This window comes from Salmo salar, chromosome ssa07, assembly GCF_905237065.1.
Source record: "Salmo salar chromosome ssa07, Ssal_v3.1, whole genome shotgun sequence".
NCBI lineage: Eukaryota > Metazoa > Chordata > Actinopteri > Salmoniformes > Salmonidae > Salmo > Salmo salar.
Genome location: NC_059448.1, coordinates 52,696,811 through 52,715,462, shown reverse-complemented (window position 1 = coordinate 52,715,462; position 18,652 = coordinate 52,696,811). Strand labels below are relative to the sequence as shown.

Here is an 18,652-nt window from a genome sequence, read left to right as displayed (position 1 = left end):
ACTCAACTGATAAAGCTGCTGTAGGACACACACACACACACACACACACACACACACACACACACACACACACACACACACACACACACACACACACACACACACACACACACACACACACACACACACACACACACACACACAATCATCCCTGTTCACCTTGAAGCATGTGAGGTTCAATGTTAATCATATGCGAGGTCACGTCCACTATATGGGTACAGTATGATGCAAAGATGTCAATGCAGTCTGTAATACGTAGTTATGACTACTTGGTTTACAAAGGTTTTTTGTGATGTGTTTTTTCTGCCTCTTCATTATTTTGTTGATTGATTAGAATTAGATGCGATGGTTTTCAGACATCAACTAAGTGTATCTAATGATAAACACAATCCCACTCTTCTTCTGTTGGTCAGTTCAAGTGCTGTGGCAGCAACAACTCGTTTGATTGGCTGCATAGTGTGTACATGACCTCGGCGGTGTCGGAGGGCAGGGTGGTCCCGGACAGCTGCTGTAAGACCATCACCACCCTCTGTGGCCGCAGAGACCACCCCTCCAACATCTACAAGACTGAGGTGGGTGGGACTGTTGGAAAATCATCTTTCAACAGCAAATATGTGCCAAATGGGTTACAGCAGACTTTAAGTGGTCATAACTGGACATTTCCACAGTAGAAATGTGTTATGTTGTCTTTCTATTTCATAGCGATGACAGCAGAGCCCAGCACTGTCAGTGGAATGGAACTGTCCATCATGATTTCAGATCTAACCATTTGTTCATATTTAATGGATCAATACAATTCAAGTTTCATCCTAAAATATTCCTTCAAATAAATCTTTCAAAAAATATAAATGGATCTCGACATGGAACAATTGATCAATATTTCAGGACCAGAAGGTTGTATTGGGCATCGAATGATTTGTAATGTCTGAAATGGGGACAGACAGATGATATGTCCCACAGAGCTCGACTGTCTCCTTTCATATTCTGTCTATGAAACTGAAACAGTCAAATACTCTGGTTTGGAAAGTCACTTTTGCCAACAACTTTTCTCTACTTGACAGAATATCAGTAAGGGATGATAGCGTAAGCGCTCTGAGAATATTTAATAAAATATTTGAGATGCTACTTTCGCTTTTATCTGTGACAAGCTGGAGAAGTCTGTGCTTGTTTCTCTCTTTCGCACACACACACACACACACACACACACACACACACACACACACACACACACACACACACACACACACACACACACACACACACACACGCACACACACGTCTCGCTCCTTGGTTCCTCCACTTGTCAGTGTCACTCCAGTTCAGAGGAGTGAAAAATTGATAAAATCTCTTTATAATTTAACAAAGTTTATATGGGTGGAACTGAAATATTTACTGTGCATTTAGGGAGTCCGCTGTGGTTGACAGCTCCCCACACACTCGGAAAACACTTGGGTTGAAAATGTGCTCGTCAATGTGTTTTCACTTGTCTAGGAAGCTGAGATGTTTAAAAAAAATGTCCTCAGAACTGTGACTCACAACATGGCTTGAAACAACCTACTCAGTCAAAGCTCTTTGGTAAAACAGTATGACACTGGATGTACGGAGGTGACTGCCCATGGATGTTTACGTTCACTCCATCCAGCCATGGCTCCTCAATGCCCCCTCTACCCACATCTGAGTGACGTGTGTGTGTGTGTGTGTGTGTGTGTGTGTGTGTGTGTGGTCAGAGAAGGAGCCTCCTGAGAGAGACCTAATTCATCCCACTGTTCTCTCTACTTCTCTCAGGCTGCCTGTTAGAAGTTGATGTTACTCTTCAATAACACAGACCCCAAAGCAAATCAGGGGGAGAAAAATAGGTTTATTCAAAGAGGAAAAATCATAGATGTTATGCTGAGAGGTAGATGTTCATTATTCCCTGTCCTCGGTGATTCTCTCCACAGAACAAAGGGACAGGATGTAATTTATAACCCAACCCTAGCCTGGGGTTGACCAATTAGAATTCCTTGCAAATAAACTGGGCCAATGGCCAAATAACAAGTCTCCTATTTCAGGCTCAATGTATTGACAAATTCCTCCCATGTCTCTGACACATTGATCATTAATTCCCTATTACAGAAAAAAACACTATTTCCATTCATCGTTAATTCCCTCTTGACCTTTAGTCCTCTGTGTTGTGTATTATTTTAAAATAGTCTTACACTGCCCAAGTCCTTTATCTTACTGTAGTTTGTTCTCTGCAGTGTAACTCTGTACCACACACACACACACACACACACACACACACAATTGCCGCAGCAATTTGGAGACAGACATAGAAAGAGCTGGAGAGGGTAGGGTTGATAAATATACTCTGGTAAATGAAGAGCATAGCCCAATTCAATTCTCCTTGTTCACACCCCCTCAAGGATCAATTCCAATTCTCCTTGTTCACACCCCCTCAACGATTTAGAAGCATTGGATTGATCCACATATGATAGACACTGACTACATCAATCAGGTGTGTCTGTGCATGTATGTGTGTGTGTGTTCATCCCTGTGTGCTTGTGCATCATACATGTGCGTACTTGTGTGTGTGTGTGGGAAGTGATTTGACCCCTGACCTGTAACCTTTGCCCCACAGGGTGGCTGCATCACCAAGCTGGAGCAGTTCCTGGCTGACCACCTGCTGATCATTGGAGCTGTAGGGATAGGAGTGGCCTGTCTACAGGTCGATCCCCCAACACTGACCAGTGGCTTTATTAACAGGAAATGATGAGGCCTTATTATATTTCAGTACTGTGGTAGCACCTCACCACAGACACAAGCTTTCACTATCAGACTATCACAAACTATCATTTTGTTTTTGGGGGATTTGGGGTATCACCGATGTCATGGATATCAATATAATATAGTGATAATAGTGGATATAATCTGCTACTATGGATATTGGTAGCCTTACTGTTGAAATGTCTTCAATGCTAGCTAGTATCTAGATGGATAGTTGGGGACAAGCGCAATAGAGATTGTGAACAGAAAGGGAGAGAGAAGGCAAGGTAAACTTTGCTTGTTCCTCTTAGTAGAGTAACGGGTTAAGAGGTGAGACGATTGCTTAAGGAAATATATATATATTTTTATATCAGTCTCAAAATATATCCACATGATAAAAGGCTTTCCAATTTTTTGTACAAATAAACATCAATCTGGCTATAATCTTCCTATTACCTCAAAGATGCATCCAGTAACTCCTTTTACCGGTCAGACAACCTTTCAATGCACTCTATTACCCCCCTATATCCTCTCAGCTGTAATCTGATCCCATTCACATTCTGGGATTTGATTTGCTGCGGCCTCAGATGGACCAAGCTCATAGCCCAATCCACTCACAGCCCCTGTCATCCCGTATACGGCTTCAAAATGGCAGATTTTGTCATTGATAAGCGCCTGAATTGGAATGAAGTGGCTGTACAGTAACATGCTATACCTGACTTCAGAGCTCAGGGTCTCTGCTTCACAGCTCTGTATGGGTTTTGACTGACAGCCGTTAACTTGAGCACTGCTCGCGACAAGAAGATGCCCCCGTCCCTCCCGCTAATTGGGCTACGTTTGCACATTTGTTATTGTCTGAGTGAGGGAAATGCTGTGAATCGAGAGGAGTCGATGTGTTCTGAAAGATGAGACGTTGAGGATTATAATAAATACCGCTTTGATGTCATACAAGCAAACAACACACCTGTGAGTCCAAATGTGCACTTCACATTTCCATATTTGAAACTCATGTCGTTTACAGTATCGTAACGTTTCTGATCGATATAACCCTAACCCTTCTCAGCAGTATCGTAACGTTTCTGATCGATATAACCCTAACCTTTCTCAGCAGTATCGTAACGTTTCTGATCGATATAACCCTAACCCTTCTCAGCAGTATAGTAACGTTTCTGATCGATATAACCCTAACCCTTCTCAGCAGTATAGTAACGTTTCTGATCGATATAACCCTAACCCTTCTCAGCAGTATCGTAACGTTTCTGATCGATATAACCCTAACCCTTCTCAGCAGTATCGTAACGTTTCTGATCGATATAACCCTAACCCTTCTCAGCAGTATAGTAACGTTTCTGATCGATATAACCCTAACCCTTCTCAGCAGTGTTAGTAACGTTTCTGATCGATATAACCCTATCCCTTCTCAGCAGTATCGTAACGTTTCTGATCGATGTAACCCTAACCCTTCTCAGCAGTATAGTAACGTTTCTGATCGATATAACCCTAACCCTTCTCAGCAGTATAGTAACGTTTCTGATCGATATAACCCTAACCCTTCTAAGCAGTATAGTAACGTTTCTGATCGATATAACCCTAACCCTTCTCAGCAGTATCGTAACGTTTCTGATCGATATAACCCTAACCCTTCTCAGCAGTATCGGAAGAAAAAGGTCCCTCCCCTCAGACCAGTGTGTTTTGAAGAGGAAGTGAGGAGATAGGATGTAAAGAATCAAGGAAAGATACGTTGAGATGGGGCCATGGACAGGAAACTGTATACCTTTCTCTCTCAGCATGCTTTGTTATAACTCTTGGATGGGGCAGCTGCTCTCCACCATCGATCTGCTCTCTGCAAATAAACTCCACAGGGACTGGACTGGAATCTCCATCCCCCAGCATGGATCGATCTCCTGAAAATGGTTTACTGTTCAACCAACGTTGTTCATAGATTGGTGTTTTCGTCAAGCTTGGGATGTGATGCTCGGGTTGAAAGGTTTCTTATTGCAGTCCGGTGATGTTTAGTAGCCAAATCTCAGATTTAGTTTGTGCTCTCTAGCCAACTCTCGTCATGCTACATCAGTCAGTTATATACAGCACACAATACGGCATCAACACATCTGGGACCAGGCTAGATGTTTTGCAGTCAGGAGCAGGACATCTCCAATCTAGCTGTGGCACCACTTCACTCTGTTAATAATACCAGACTGTGCCATTTCTTTGCTTATTTACAATATTATTGTCATATTCTCCATAAATTATCTTTGTATGGCGAGAAAACAAGGCTTTGTTAATTAATTTAGATTTTATTTAACATTTTGATACAGCCTAACTGATAAAACTGCACAGTTTTGATTTGTACATTTCAGATAAAGTATAGTCTTGCACTTCACGATATATCGTCATTGTCAAATATTATGATATTAGATTTAATCATATATCGGCCCAACCATAGCTTAGACCAAACCTGAACATACAGTACTGGCTCCATCTTGGCTACTCCTTCCAACCAACCAGAGTTGCCACTCTTCTCAGTGTTCCCATAGCTTTTCTCTTGGAATTCCACAGAGGAGTCATGTGATCTTGTCACTGTGGAGACTGTCGACATGGGAATTCGGGGTTCCTAAGAAAAACAAATGTTTTATTAGCCCAAAGACCCTCCCCCTATTAGACAATATATTCCCAAATAATATGCTGACATTTTTCCACACACATATACAGTGAGGGAAAAAAGTATTTGATCCGCTGCTGATTTTGTACGTTTGCCCACTGACAAAGAAATGATCAGTCTATAATTTTAATGGTAGGTTTATTTGAACAGTGAGAGACAGAATAACAACAAAAAAATCCAGAAAAACGCATGTCAAAAATGTTATGAATTGATTTGCATTTTAATGAGGGAAATAAGTATTTGACCCCTCTGCAAAACATGACTTAGTACTTGGTGGCAAAACCCTTGTTGGCAATCACAGAGGTCAGATGTTTCTTGTCGTTGGCCACCAGGTTTGCACACATCTCAGGAGGGATTTTGTCCCACTCCTCTTTGCAGATCTTCTCCAAGTCATTAAGGTTTCGAGGCTGACGTTTGGCAACTCGAACCTTCAGCTCCCTCCACAGATTTTCTAAGGGATTAAGGTCTGGAGACTGGCTAGGCCACCCCTTAATGTGCTTCTTCTTGAGCCACTTCTTTGTTGCCTTGGCCGTGTGTTTTGGGTCATTGTCATGCTGGAATACCCATCCACGACCAATTTTCAATGCCCTGGCTGAGGGAAGGAGGTTCTCACCCAAGATTTGACGGTACATGGCCCCGTCCATTGTACCTTTGATGCGGTGAAGTTGTCCCCTTAGCAGAAAAACACCCCTAAAGCATAATGTTTCCACCTCCATGTTTGACGGTGGGGATGGTGTTCTTGGGGTCATAGGCAGCATTCCTCCTCCTCCAAACACGGCGAGTTGAGTTGATGCCAAAGAGCTCCATTTTGGTTTCATCTGACCACAACACTTTCACCCAGTTGTCCTCTGAATCATTCAGATGTTCATTGGCAAACTTCAGACGGGCATGTATATGTGCTTTCTTGAGCAGGGGGACCTTGTGGGCGCTGCAGGATTTCAGTCCTTCACGGCGTAGTGTGTTACCAATTGTTTTCTTGGTGACTATGGTCCCAGCTGCCTAGAGATCATTGACAAGATCCTCCCGTGTCATTCTGGGCTGATTCGTCACCGTTCTCATGATCATTGCAACTCCACGAGGTGAGATCTTGCATGGAGCCCCAGCCCGAGGGAGATTGACAGTTCTTCTGTGTTTCTTCCATTTGCAAATAATGGCACCAACTGTTGTCACCTTCTCACCAAGCTGCTTGGCGATGGTCTTGTAGCCCATGCCAGCCTTGTGTAGGTCTACAATCTTGTCCCTGACATCCTTGGAGAGCTCTTTGGTCTTGGCCATGGTGGAGAGTTTGGAATCTGATTGATTGATTGATTGATTGCTTCTGTGGACAGGTGTCTTTTATACAGGTAACAAACTGAGATTAGGAGCACTCCCTTTAACCTCTCTGGGAAATGTGGGACGCACAATTCAACAGCCAGTGAAATAGCAGGGCGCCAAATTCAAAACAACAAAAATCTCATAATTCAAATTTCTCAAACAAACTACTATTTTACACCATTTTAAAGACAAACTTCTCGTTAATCCAACCACATTGTCCGATTTCAAAAAGGCTTTACGGTGAAAGCATAGCATTAGATTATGTTTGGACAGCACCTAGACAAGAAAAACCACACAGCCATTTTCCAAGCAAGGAGAGGCGTCACAAAAACCAGAAATACAGCTGAAATGAATCACTAACCTTTGATGATCTTCATCAGATGGCACTCATAGGACTCCATGTTACACAATACATGTATGTTTTGCTCGATAAAGTTCATATTTATATCCAAAAACCCAATTTTACATTGGCGTGTAATGTTCAGAAATGTTTTGCCTCCCAAAACTTCCGGTGAATGAGCACATCAATTTACAGAAATACTCATCATAAACGTTGATAAAATATTAAACTGTTATTCAAAGAATTATAGATACACTTCTCCTTAATGCAACCGCTGTGTCAGATATCCAAAAAACTTTACAGCGAAAGCACACTTTGCAATAATCTGAGTACAGCGCTCAGAGACGAAACCAAACCCGCCATTTTGTGGAGTCAACAAAACTCAGAAATAACATTATAAATATTCACTTACCTTTGATGATCTTCATCGGAATGCACTCCCAGGAATCCCAGTTCCCCAATAAATGTTCATTTGTTTCGATAAAGTCCATATATATGTCCAAATACCTCCTTTTTGTTCGCACGTTCGGTAGAGTACTCCAAATGCACTGTGCTCGCGCAGTTAAGTTCAGATAAAAAGTCAAAAAAGTTATATTACAGTTCGTAGAAACATGTCAAACGATGTATAGAATCAATTTTTAGGATGTTTTTATCATAAATCTTCCATAATATTCCAACCGGACGATTCCTTTGTCTTCAAAAAAGAAAAGGAACACAGCTAACTCTTACGGGAGCGCGCGCCACTGAGCTCATGTCATTTTCTTAGTCATCTGACTCCAGGACCTCTTATTCTCTCCCCATTCCCAGTAGAAGCATGAAACAATGTTCTAAAGACTGTTGACATCAAGTGGAAGCCTTAGGAAGTGCAAAATGACCCCACAGACACTGTATACTGGATAGGGAATCACTTGAAAAACTACAAACCTCAGATTTCCACACTTCCTGGTTGGATTTTTCCCAGGTTTTTGCCTGCCATATGAGTTCTGTTATACACACAGACATCATTCAAACAGTTTTAGAAACTTCATAGTGTTTTCTATCCAAATCTAATAATAATATGCTTATCCTACCTTCTGGGCCCGAGTAGCAGGCAGTTTAATTTGGGCACGTCATTCATCTGAATTTCCGAATACTGCCCCGTCACTAAAAAGTTAAGAGTGTGCTCCTAATCTCAGCTCGTTACCTGTATAAAAGACACCTGGGAGCCAGAAATCTTTCTGATTGAGAGGGGGTCAAATGCTTATTTCCCTCATTAAAATGCAAATCAATTTATAACATTTTTGGCATGCGTTTTTCTGGATTTTTTTGTTGTTATTCTGTCTCTCACTGTTCAAATAAACCTACCATTAAAATTATAGACTGATCATTTCTTTGTCAGTGGGCAAACGTACAAAATCAGCAGGGGATCAAATACTTTTTTCCCTCACTGTATGAAGCATACATGGGTAAGATAACTACTGTAGCTATGTCCTTAATATGTGTTAGCGGTCCATTGACAAATCACCCATCTTTTCCCAAACTAATTTAGACCAGCTTTTGATCTAAATGGGCTCTTCTCTATTGGGCTTGAAGGTCTGATTGTATGTCAGTAATGTCAGTCTGTCAGTCTGTGTAACGGTTGTCTTCGTCGTCAGACCAAACAGAGAAGTCATCGTCTGAGAAAGTGGACCAATACGCAGCGGAGTTAGTGTTCATCATTGAAGTTTAATTTACTAAAGAACACTACACAAAACAAAACAAAACAAGAAAACCGACAGCCAAACAGTCCTGTCAGGTGCAAAACACTAACCAGAAACAATCCCCCACAAAACCCAAAGGAAAAACAGGCTCCTTATGTGTGACTCCCAATCAGCAACAACGAACTACAGCTGTGCCTAATTGGGAGCCACACACGGCCCAAAACAAAGAAATACACAAACATAGAAAAATGAACATAGAACGCCCTGGCCTAACCAAAATAAAGAACAAAAACCCCTCTCTATGGCCAGGGCGTTACAGTCTGTCAGTGATGTCTCTGTGTGTACTGTCTCTGTGTCAACTGTTCCTCTCTTGTCTTTAATAACTGAAATAGTAATAGTCTCTGTGTCAACTGTTCCTCTCTGTCTTTAATAACTGAAATAGTAATAGTCTCTGTGTCAACTGTTCCTCTCTGTCTTTAATAACTGAAATAGTAATAGTCTCTGTGTCAACTGTTCCTCTCTGTCTTTAATAACTGAAATAGTAATAGTCTCTGTGTCAACTGTTCCTCTCTTGTCTTTAATAACTGAAATAGTAATAGTCTCTGTGTCAACTGTTCCTCTCTGTCTTTAATAACTGAAATAGTAATAGTCTCTGTGTCAACTGTTCCTCTCTGTCTTTAATAACTGAAATAGTAATAGTCTCTGTGTCAACTGTTCCTCTCTGTCTTTAATAACTGAAATAGTAATAGTCTCTGTGTCAACTGTTCCTCTCTGTCTTTAATAACTGAAATAGTAAGTCTCTGTGTCAACTGTTCCTCTCTGTCTTTAATAACTGAAATAGTAATAGTCTCTGTGTCAACTGTTCCTCTCTTGTCTTTAATAACTGAAATAGTAATAGTCTCTGTGTCAACTGTTCCTCTCTGTCTTTAATAACTGAAATAGTAATAGTCTCTGTACCTTTGTCCTTAGTTTGGTTGTAATTACGCTAATCTCTATCCTCTTTCAGTATCCCCCTATACTTTGTCTAATATAGGTCACTAACCTCTCTGTGTGTATGTGTGTGTGTGTCTCTATGTATGCCTGTGTGTATGCATGTGTGTGTTTACGTGTTTGTCTATGTATGTCTGTACGTGTGTGTATTTCTTTGTGTGTGTGTGTGCGTATGTCTGTGTGTATGTGTGTGACCTCTATAGCTGGCCGGGGCCATGTTGACGGCCTGCTTTATCTATCTGCTGTATAAAGAAGAGGAGGAGGACTTCTCTGCCGTGTGATTGGCTAAGCCTCTGTCTGGTCACACTCAGTGGGGACGGGACAAGGTTGGAGGGCATTGTGGGAAATGTGTTCTGTGTGTGTCTATGTGTTCATTTTTGTGATTGTGTCTTTTGTGTTTTTGTGTAGATATGTGTTGTCTGCATGTTTGTGTGTGTGCGCACTCGTGCGTGTGTGTGTCTCTGTGTGTGTGTGCGCGAGTGCGTGCATGCGGGTGTCTCTGTGTGTGTGTGTGTGTGTGTGTGTGTGTGTGTGTGTGTGTGTGTGTGTGTGTGTGTGTGTGTGTGTGTGTGTGTGTGTGTGTGTGTGTGTGTGTGTGTGTGTGAAGAAGACAAAGAGACAGTTGATCAGAGATAATGCATGCTATATTGCCTGGCCTATGCTTTATTCTCGGTACCACCGAGCGACGCCCACCCCAATAGGGACACCAGGCTGACCTCCACATGCATGTTGACCTTTGACCTTTGCATGGCTGAAAGGGCTTGACAACATTATCCACAATCCGAGGAGGTCATGAGCAAAACAAACAGTTCACTGAAGTGCTCCCACAGACTACACTATGAGATTAATGCCCACAGATAAACGCGAATGACAGGTGTGCTTGACCAGATTTGAAAGAAACCCATACAATACATTTATCATCTGAAATTGGGTAATAATATGGAAAGAGGACACCGCTAAATGTATTCTTCATGATTTCTTTCTTCATAGCTTTTTATGATTGCAGCACATTTGATAACTTATTTCTTGTCAGTGTCTTCACCTGCCACATTGAAACTACTTTCTTTATATTCCTTGTCACTCCAAATGCTAAACTAACGAGCAGAAAGGAAGTTTAGCACATTCTGTCCTCCATCCTCTGTCTCTTCCTCCACCCCCTGTCTCCTCGTCCCTCCTCCTCCTCCTTCCTCCATCTCTTCCTCCTCTGGCTCCCTCCATCTCTCTGTGAGTTGTGTGTCATTCTCTACCTCCTCACTCTGTCATCTGAATTCTCAGTGGTGCTGGCAGGGTTAGAGGCATTGTAAAACCGCCCTGAGTGCTGAGCCTCCAAGGACTTCTTTGACGAATCTACTCCCCATGTTGTGACCCGGTCGATAATACCCTCAGAGAGGAGAAGACTTGCAGGGGGGCCGTTGATTGAATCTCAGCCCTCCTCTGTTTGTCGTTTGTCATCCGTCTCACACACACACACACACACACACACACACACACACACACACACACACACACACACACACACACACACACACACACACACACACACACACACACACACACACACACACACCACATACCCGTCCAGCGAATATGCCTCATCTAAGTCCTAACCTCTCAGCATTTTCCCTGTGTATTACTGTAACTCTGCTTTTGTCTCACAGATCAATGAGACCTTTCATATCCCCTATCCCTTAATAGTGATGACATGGGATGATCTTGTTAGAAAAAAGGACGGTTTAAGGCTTTTGGCAGAGTGAAAGCACAAGTGTGTGTGTGTGTGTTGCTATGTTGTGCTGTGTGCGTCAAGGCCTGTTGTATCCTTCCATTTCCTCTCTACCTTAATCTCATCTTATTGATGTCGGCTCCTTCATCCAAACCAGCGCCAACTAAAGCTCTCTCAGACCGTCCTGCCGCAGATCAACCAAAGTACCTACACAGTTCTACTGTTGTATCCCAGCATCGCTTCACTTCTTTCTTTTTCCTACACACAAGGTATTCATAGGATTTTAAAGCAGTCCAACTCACAAGTGGAGTTCTGAATGTACTTTATAGAATACTTAAGGAGAAGAAATATCAAGTGTGATGTAACCTATTAAGTAGTCAACAAAAGCAATGTTTAGGGCTTTCTCAAGTTAAGCTGGTCTCAACACTTCCTATTACAATATATTTGTGCTCGGTGTTGAGAATTTGGAGTGCACTAGGCAAAATGTTTTGCATCACAAACCTCCAAAAGGCCACACTCCGTGTGGCCATAGACTCCTTTCTAAGTATTTACTTACGCTACATTAATCATTTATTTCTTATTATTTTAAATGCCTCACAGAAAATGACAAAAACATCATAAAACATATTCTTCACTTTGTAAAACATCAATTTAATTGTATCCAATATTTTACCTCAGTTTAATCATGTGATTTTTTGGTAGATTTTTTGTAGATGAATTATTAATGGATTATAACACTGGTTTTGAGAATGTTGGCAGGGCTTCAGACAGAAATGTCCTTTGAAAAATGGAAGTTTCTAAATGAATGTTTGTTCACAGATTATCTCTCTCCAACAACAGTCATAGTGGGAGCTCTAACATTCACCACTGGCCACCACAGGCCCAATTACACCACTGCTGCAATACTGGCTGCTCGGCACTCCTGTTCCCATAGTAACCACACACTTCCTCACCCTCTCACCCCTAACCCACTCTTCTCATGCTATCCCACTATGTTACCATGACGACTGACCTTTACCCTTGATTGACCTTCACAACAATTGTGTGTTTCAGATCTGTGGGATGGTGTTCACATGCTGCCTACACAGAAGGATTAAGTTGGATCCTTACTGAACCCTACCGTCAAGCCCCCCAACACCATCCTGCCTCATGGCCCAGGGAGCAACGATGCCTGCTGAACACTCAACCTTGACCTCTAACCCCTCCTAACCTCTGAACCTTACGATCCAACCCTGCCTGGACCCTCCTGGATCCTTCTGCACCCCTGCCTTGGCTTGGATGCATGCACAGCCCCCCCCCACTCTCAAAGACAGGGCCAATGAAGAAGAGATGATTTGGTATTTTGGTATTGTTCTTTTCTGTAGTAAGCCTACTGCTGTTTATGTAAGGTAGTTCTTACTGTATGTTCTCAATACAGTCAAATCCTTACTGTAGATTTCACAACATTCCACACAACTGGAAGGCAAACCGAAGTGGTTGTGACTGAGAATCAAGTGTACTGTACACACTCTCATGGTGTCGCTGCTTACGAAGGGTTATTCAATCATCCCAGGATGTTTTGTCTTCCTCAGTTCCTGTATTGATTTATCAGTTAGTTAGAACATGTTCATGTTTATTACCACTTCCATTAACCTGTGGATAGGTTCTTTTTCACAGGACAAAAAGTACATACTTAAAAGCCATGATCATTGTGAAATAAAACATTGTTTCTTTGTTATATTCACCTATTCTCCTAACCTCGTCCAACCATAGTGCAGAGGTAATCAGTCTGGTAATATAAGGCTACTATTCTCCATCAATCTTACAGTATTGATGCTTCACTATGCTTGCTGACTGCATTTGCACTTATGCCAACTAAATTCCCTCAACTCAATACACCATTATGTCCACATTCAAGAGTGCTGTGGCCATAGCAGGATTCATCTGTAGGTTAATGGTATTACCATATGACTGGGGATGTGTCCCACAATGTGCCTCTGTCATCCTTTTATCACACATTCTTTGATAGCAATGTTACACCAATTTAATGGTTCACCACAAAGGGAATCCCATGGTCATCGATGTGTTTTCTTTGTGACGTAGATCAATCATGAGTTGATTGATATCCACAGAATAATCAAGCAGATATGGGGAAAACCTAAACTTGATATGAATGAAAATAGCACTAAACGCTGCTAAGAGTAACGTTGCACCTAACATTTCTGTATGTGTTGCCTCCGTAGTTTGACTAACGAATCTGGTTCTGTGTTGTATGCTTTGCTAAAGGTGTTGATATCGGCGAAGTCGCCTTTCTTGCAGTACCATATAAACCTACCACTCATCTTTCAATCCCAGGACCCATTGACTTGTTTTACGACCACTTTTATTATGCTGGAGAAACATGTTGTCATTTACCACTGATACAGGGTCAGATATTTCTCTGTCACCCTACTGGTTAAGATTAGGATTCAGGGGTTATGGGTAACTTCTAGTTGAACGGGAGAGGTTTGAACTGTCATGAGTCTGTCCTCTCCTCTGGTGTGGGTTAGGATCCCCATCCAGTGGTAGATATTGGTATATACTCCTGTGCAGCGCTCCTGTAGTATTCTGTGTAAGTTAGCAACATTTCGGGAACGTTCAATAAATTCCCTGGTTTTCCAGAAATCCTGTTTGGGGGATTCCGGATTTCCTGCTTATTCCCTCCTGATTCCAGGATCCCTCCAACCAAGATTTCAGGAAAACCAGGGAATTTATTGAACGTTCCCGAAATTTTGCAACCCTATTTCTGTCTGATTGGTTGTGGAGCAGCCAGGCAGCCTTGCATCGACTACTGCTTTTAAAGACTAACTACATTCCTCTGAAGGCAGGAGATATATTTACATTTTATTGTTTACTACGACTTAGAAAATGTCTGAACCATTTCCACGAGAGGACACTTTCAAAGAGAGCGTTCATTGGCTTGACTATTGTCAAGGACACATTCAAATATTATTGGTTGGCCATTACCAAGATAGGACATTGGTCTTTGTTTTTTAGGAGTACTGGTAATTCAGCTGACAAATTCCAGTTGATACAATGACAACAATCCTTTTTCAAAGTTGTATGGATGTTTTGCTGTTATTCCAAGAGATGAAGACACATATACAGATGGTATTTTTTCTATTCCTCCAAGTGAAGCTCTCTCAGACAGAAAGCTGTTCTTGTTGTTCATGTATTTTTTAATCTGAAATGGGTCAAAATATGATATAACATTATAGTATGTATAATATAAAATATATAATAAAACATATGTGATATGATCTGGGCTCTTTCTATACTGTACACTGTAGTAATCAAAGTATGCCTTTGTCTGTTTAACAAAAATGTCATAATAGCTTTTGAATTTATGTTGATGGTAGTCTTTAACCAGATAAACTTTATTTTTCTGTTTCCTAAACCATTCAATGGTTTGGTATTATTATTCTCAGCTGTTCTCTTTGCATCAATGTCTTGAATGTTTTGTTACATTATATGACTATTGCTACTTTAAATGTTGATATTTATACTCTGAGATATGAAGAAGGTTATATGTGCACAGACCATGTTTGAAAGAAGTGCACATGGATGGAAACATTCATCTTCAGCGACATGTAGTCTATCTGTTAAGAGTGTTGCAAGGTAAACAAATCTGTCAATGTGCCCTTGAGCAAGGCACTTAACCCCAATTGTACTTGTAAGTCTCTCTGGATAAAAGCGTCTGCTAAATGACTCAAATGTAAATGTTTGTAAAAGCTGATGTGACAATGGTATTGGGATGCACTGTATGACTTGTTCTATACAATGTGATTACATAAATGGTTTCTAAACTTTACTCAATAAATATAATACTATATTAGTGAATATATTACTATTTATATGATTATTTATTAATGTTGTGGAAGATTGTTTGGGTTGAATCCTCTAGTTGTGGTGGATATAGTGTATGTTATGGTGATATGTTGTCACTAGGTGGAGACAAAGTTGTGCCCCTAACAAGCGTTTGAAGGTAATCATCCCAGGATGTTTTGTCTTCCTCAGTTCCTGTATTGATTTATCAGTTAGTTAGAACATGTTCATGTTTATTACCACTTCCGTTAACCTGTGGATAGGTTCTTTTTCACAGGACAAAAAGTACATACTTAAAAGCCATGATCATTGTGAAATAAAACATTGTTTCTTTGTTATATTCACCTATTCTCCTAACCTCGTCCAACCATAGTGCAGAGGTAATCAGTCTGGTAATATAAGGCTACTATTCTCCATCAATCTTACAGTATTGATGCTTCACTATGCTTGCTGACTGCATTTGCACTTATGCCAACTAAGTTCCCTCAACTCAATACACCATTATGTCCACATACAAGAGTGCTGTGGCCATAGCAGGATTCATCTGTAGGTTAATGGTATTACCATATGACTGGGGATGTGTCCCAATATTCTTTAATAGCTCCCTTGCCTCATTTGGTTTCTTTCACAACCACTGATCTGACATGACATGTTAAGTGAGTGCATTGTGTCGCAGTGATCCAAATATCTCAGTAAGGGAAGGAGATGAGGAGGGGGAGCCAGTTTAGAGTGTTAAGAGACAGTCCAAGACATCAGCCGGTTAGGGAAGGAGATGAGGAGGGGAAGCCCGTTTAGAGTGTTGGGACACAGTCCAAGACATGGGGCCTGGGGAGTCTGTCAGTCTGTCAGTACTTCCATCTCCATCAGCAAGCAGAGGATGGCTCCTATTTCCTCAGCATGTCACACACACCCTGGAGAGAGGGTGTAAATGCATGCAAACACACCTACTGTACACACATAAACACACATAAACACACACACACACACTGATAGAGCTTACAAACAAACAGACAGACCCACATGAAAAAAACATTCAGTTTACTATACAGTATTTACTATAGAATAATACAGAATACTACAGTTTACTATAGAATAATACATTATTTACTATATAATTTGTAGCATACTGTAGTATACTATAGTAAATACTACAGTATACTTCAGACCTCAAAAACACTACAGTAAATACTGCAGGAATGTCCACAAAAACACTACTGTAAATACTATAGTAAAGTCTGCAGAAACACTGAAGTGAATCCTACAGTAATGTCTGCAAAAACACAACTGTAAATACTATAGTATTTAGCCGTAGTATACTATAGTATATTTTCATGTGGGCACACACATACTGTACATACATATACACAGACACACACACACACACACACACACACAGCGTGCTTTACACACACATTGCTGGGGCCGACACATGGGGGTGAATTGGAAGCAGCTGGAGATACACTCCTCCCATAGTGGACTCTGCACATCATCCACATCATCCACACACACCCTCTCCCATATCTCACCCTCTGACAGCCAGGGGGTGGACGTTTCTTTCTCTCCCATATCTCACCCACTGACAGCCAGGGTATGGACGATGCAGAGGGACATATCCAGCAGTCAGCTACTAACACATGCTGTGGTCTCCACACACTCTCTCCATCTCTACATACCATATTGTACACACACATACACTCACACGCAGACGTATGCACACACACACACACACACACACACACACACACACACACACACACACACACACACACACACACACACACACACACACACACACACACACACACACACACACACACACTTCTGGTTTGGATATCTTTTCACATTGATAATGTGCTGCTTGAATAGGAGTAATTTTTATAAATGACCCATATTGATTCCTATGCCATGTGGAACTCAGTGTATGATGATATCATTGTGGCATGGATATCTGATGTCAGAAAAGGGTTTTGTCCTTAACACATATAATATATCATGGCACTTTACAACACAACCATTGTCCAAGCAGTAGGCCTACACCTGCACTCAATATGTGTGAAAACGCTGGGAGGCTTAACTATGAATAAATACGGTTGATGTACAGTACAAGGAGGTGCCGTAGGCCCTGTGTAAACTGATGCATGTGTGTAAATGCAACTCCTCCTCACCTGCCAGTGGAGTCATGAGACTGAAAGTGGTCTGGGTCTGTACTGGGTTTAGACTGGGCCTGGACTAGATCTGACCTTTCTGTGTGGATTGGGTCCAGATAAGACTTGGAATGGATTTGGACTAGGTCCAGATATGGTCTAGACTTGATCTGGATTGTCTGTCTAAACATGGCCTGGACTAGGTCTGGACAAGAGATCTAGAATGAGATTCTATGGTCTAGACTTGGTCTGGACAGATTTGGACTGTCTTCGTTTGGACTTGGTCTACTTTGTCTAGACTACATCTGGACTGGGTGTAGGCAAGGACTTGGTCTGGACTTAATCTGGACGAGACGTATTCTAGCTGTTACCTGTGGTCCGGACTAGACCTATTCTAGACTGCCTGTTACCTGAGGTCTGGACTAGACCTATTCTAGACTGCCTGGGTCCTGGGGTCTGGACTAGACCTATTCTAGACTGCCTGTTACCTGAGGTGTGGACTAGACCTATTCTAGACTGCCTGTTCCCTGAGGTCTCGACTAGACCTATTCTAGACTGCCTGTTACCTGAGGTCTGGACTAGACCGATTCTAGACTGCCTGTTACCTGGGGTCTGGACTAGTCTGGACTATACCTATTCTAGACTGCATGTTACCTGGGGTCTGGACTAGTCTGGACTAGACCTATTCTAGACTGCATGTTACCTGGGGTCTGGACAAGTCTGGACTAGACCTATTCTAGACTGCCTGTTACCTGGGGTCTGGACTAGCTCTGGACCTGCATGTTACCTGGGGTCTGGACTAGTCTGGACTAGACCTATTCTAGACTGCCTGTTACCTGGGGTCTGGACTAGCTCTGGACCTGCATGTTACCTGGGGTCTGGACTAAACCTCTTCTAGACTGCCTGTTACCTGAGGTTTGGACTAGTCTGGACTAGACCTATTCTAGACTGCATGTTACCTGGGGTCTGGACTAGTCTGGACTAGACCTATTCTACACTGCCTGTTACCTGGGGTCTGGACTAGTCTGGTCTAGACCTATTCTAGACTGCCTGTTACCTGGAGTCTGGACTAGTCTGGACTAGACCTATTCTAGACTGCCTGTTACCTGGGGTCTGGACTAGTATGGACTAGACCTATTCTAGACTGCCTGTTACCTGAGGTCTGGACAAGTCTGGACTAGACCTATTCTAGACTGCCTGTTACCTGGAGTCTGG

At 41.9% G+C, this 18,652-nt stretch overlaps 1 protein-coding gene across 3 annotated transcripts in view; it reads left to right on the top strand.

The window, feature by feature from the left end:
• LOC106609629 (tetraspanin-11) overlaps nucleotides 1-15,303 on the top strand; it is a 30,472-nt gene extending 15,169 nt beyond the window's left edge. For 2 of the 3 annotated variants that reach the window (XM_045722244.1, XM_045722243.1), the window contains exons 6-9: nucleotides 414-572; nucleotides 2,621-2,707; nucleotides 9,934-10,056; nucleotides 12,504-15,303. In XM_045722244.1, the coding sequence (XP_045578200.1) occupies nucleotides 414-572; nucleotides 2,621-2,707; nucleotides 9,934-10,011 (324 nt within the window). In that variant the 3' untranslated portion in view covers nucleotides 10,012-10,056; nucleotides 12,504-15,303. The remainder of the gene's footprint in view (nucleotides 1-413; nucleotides 573-2,620; nucleotides 2,708-9,933; nucleotides 10,057-12,503) is intronic. The other variant, XM_045722245.1, reaches the window with a different exon arrangement.
• The last annotated feature ends 3,349 nt before the right edge of the window (nucleotides 15,304-18,652 follow it).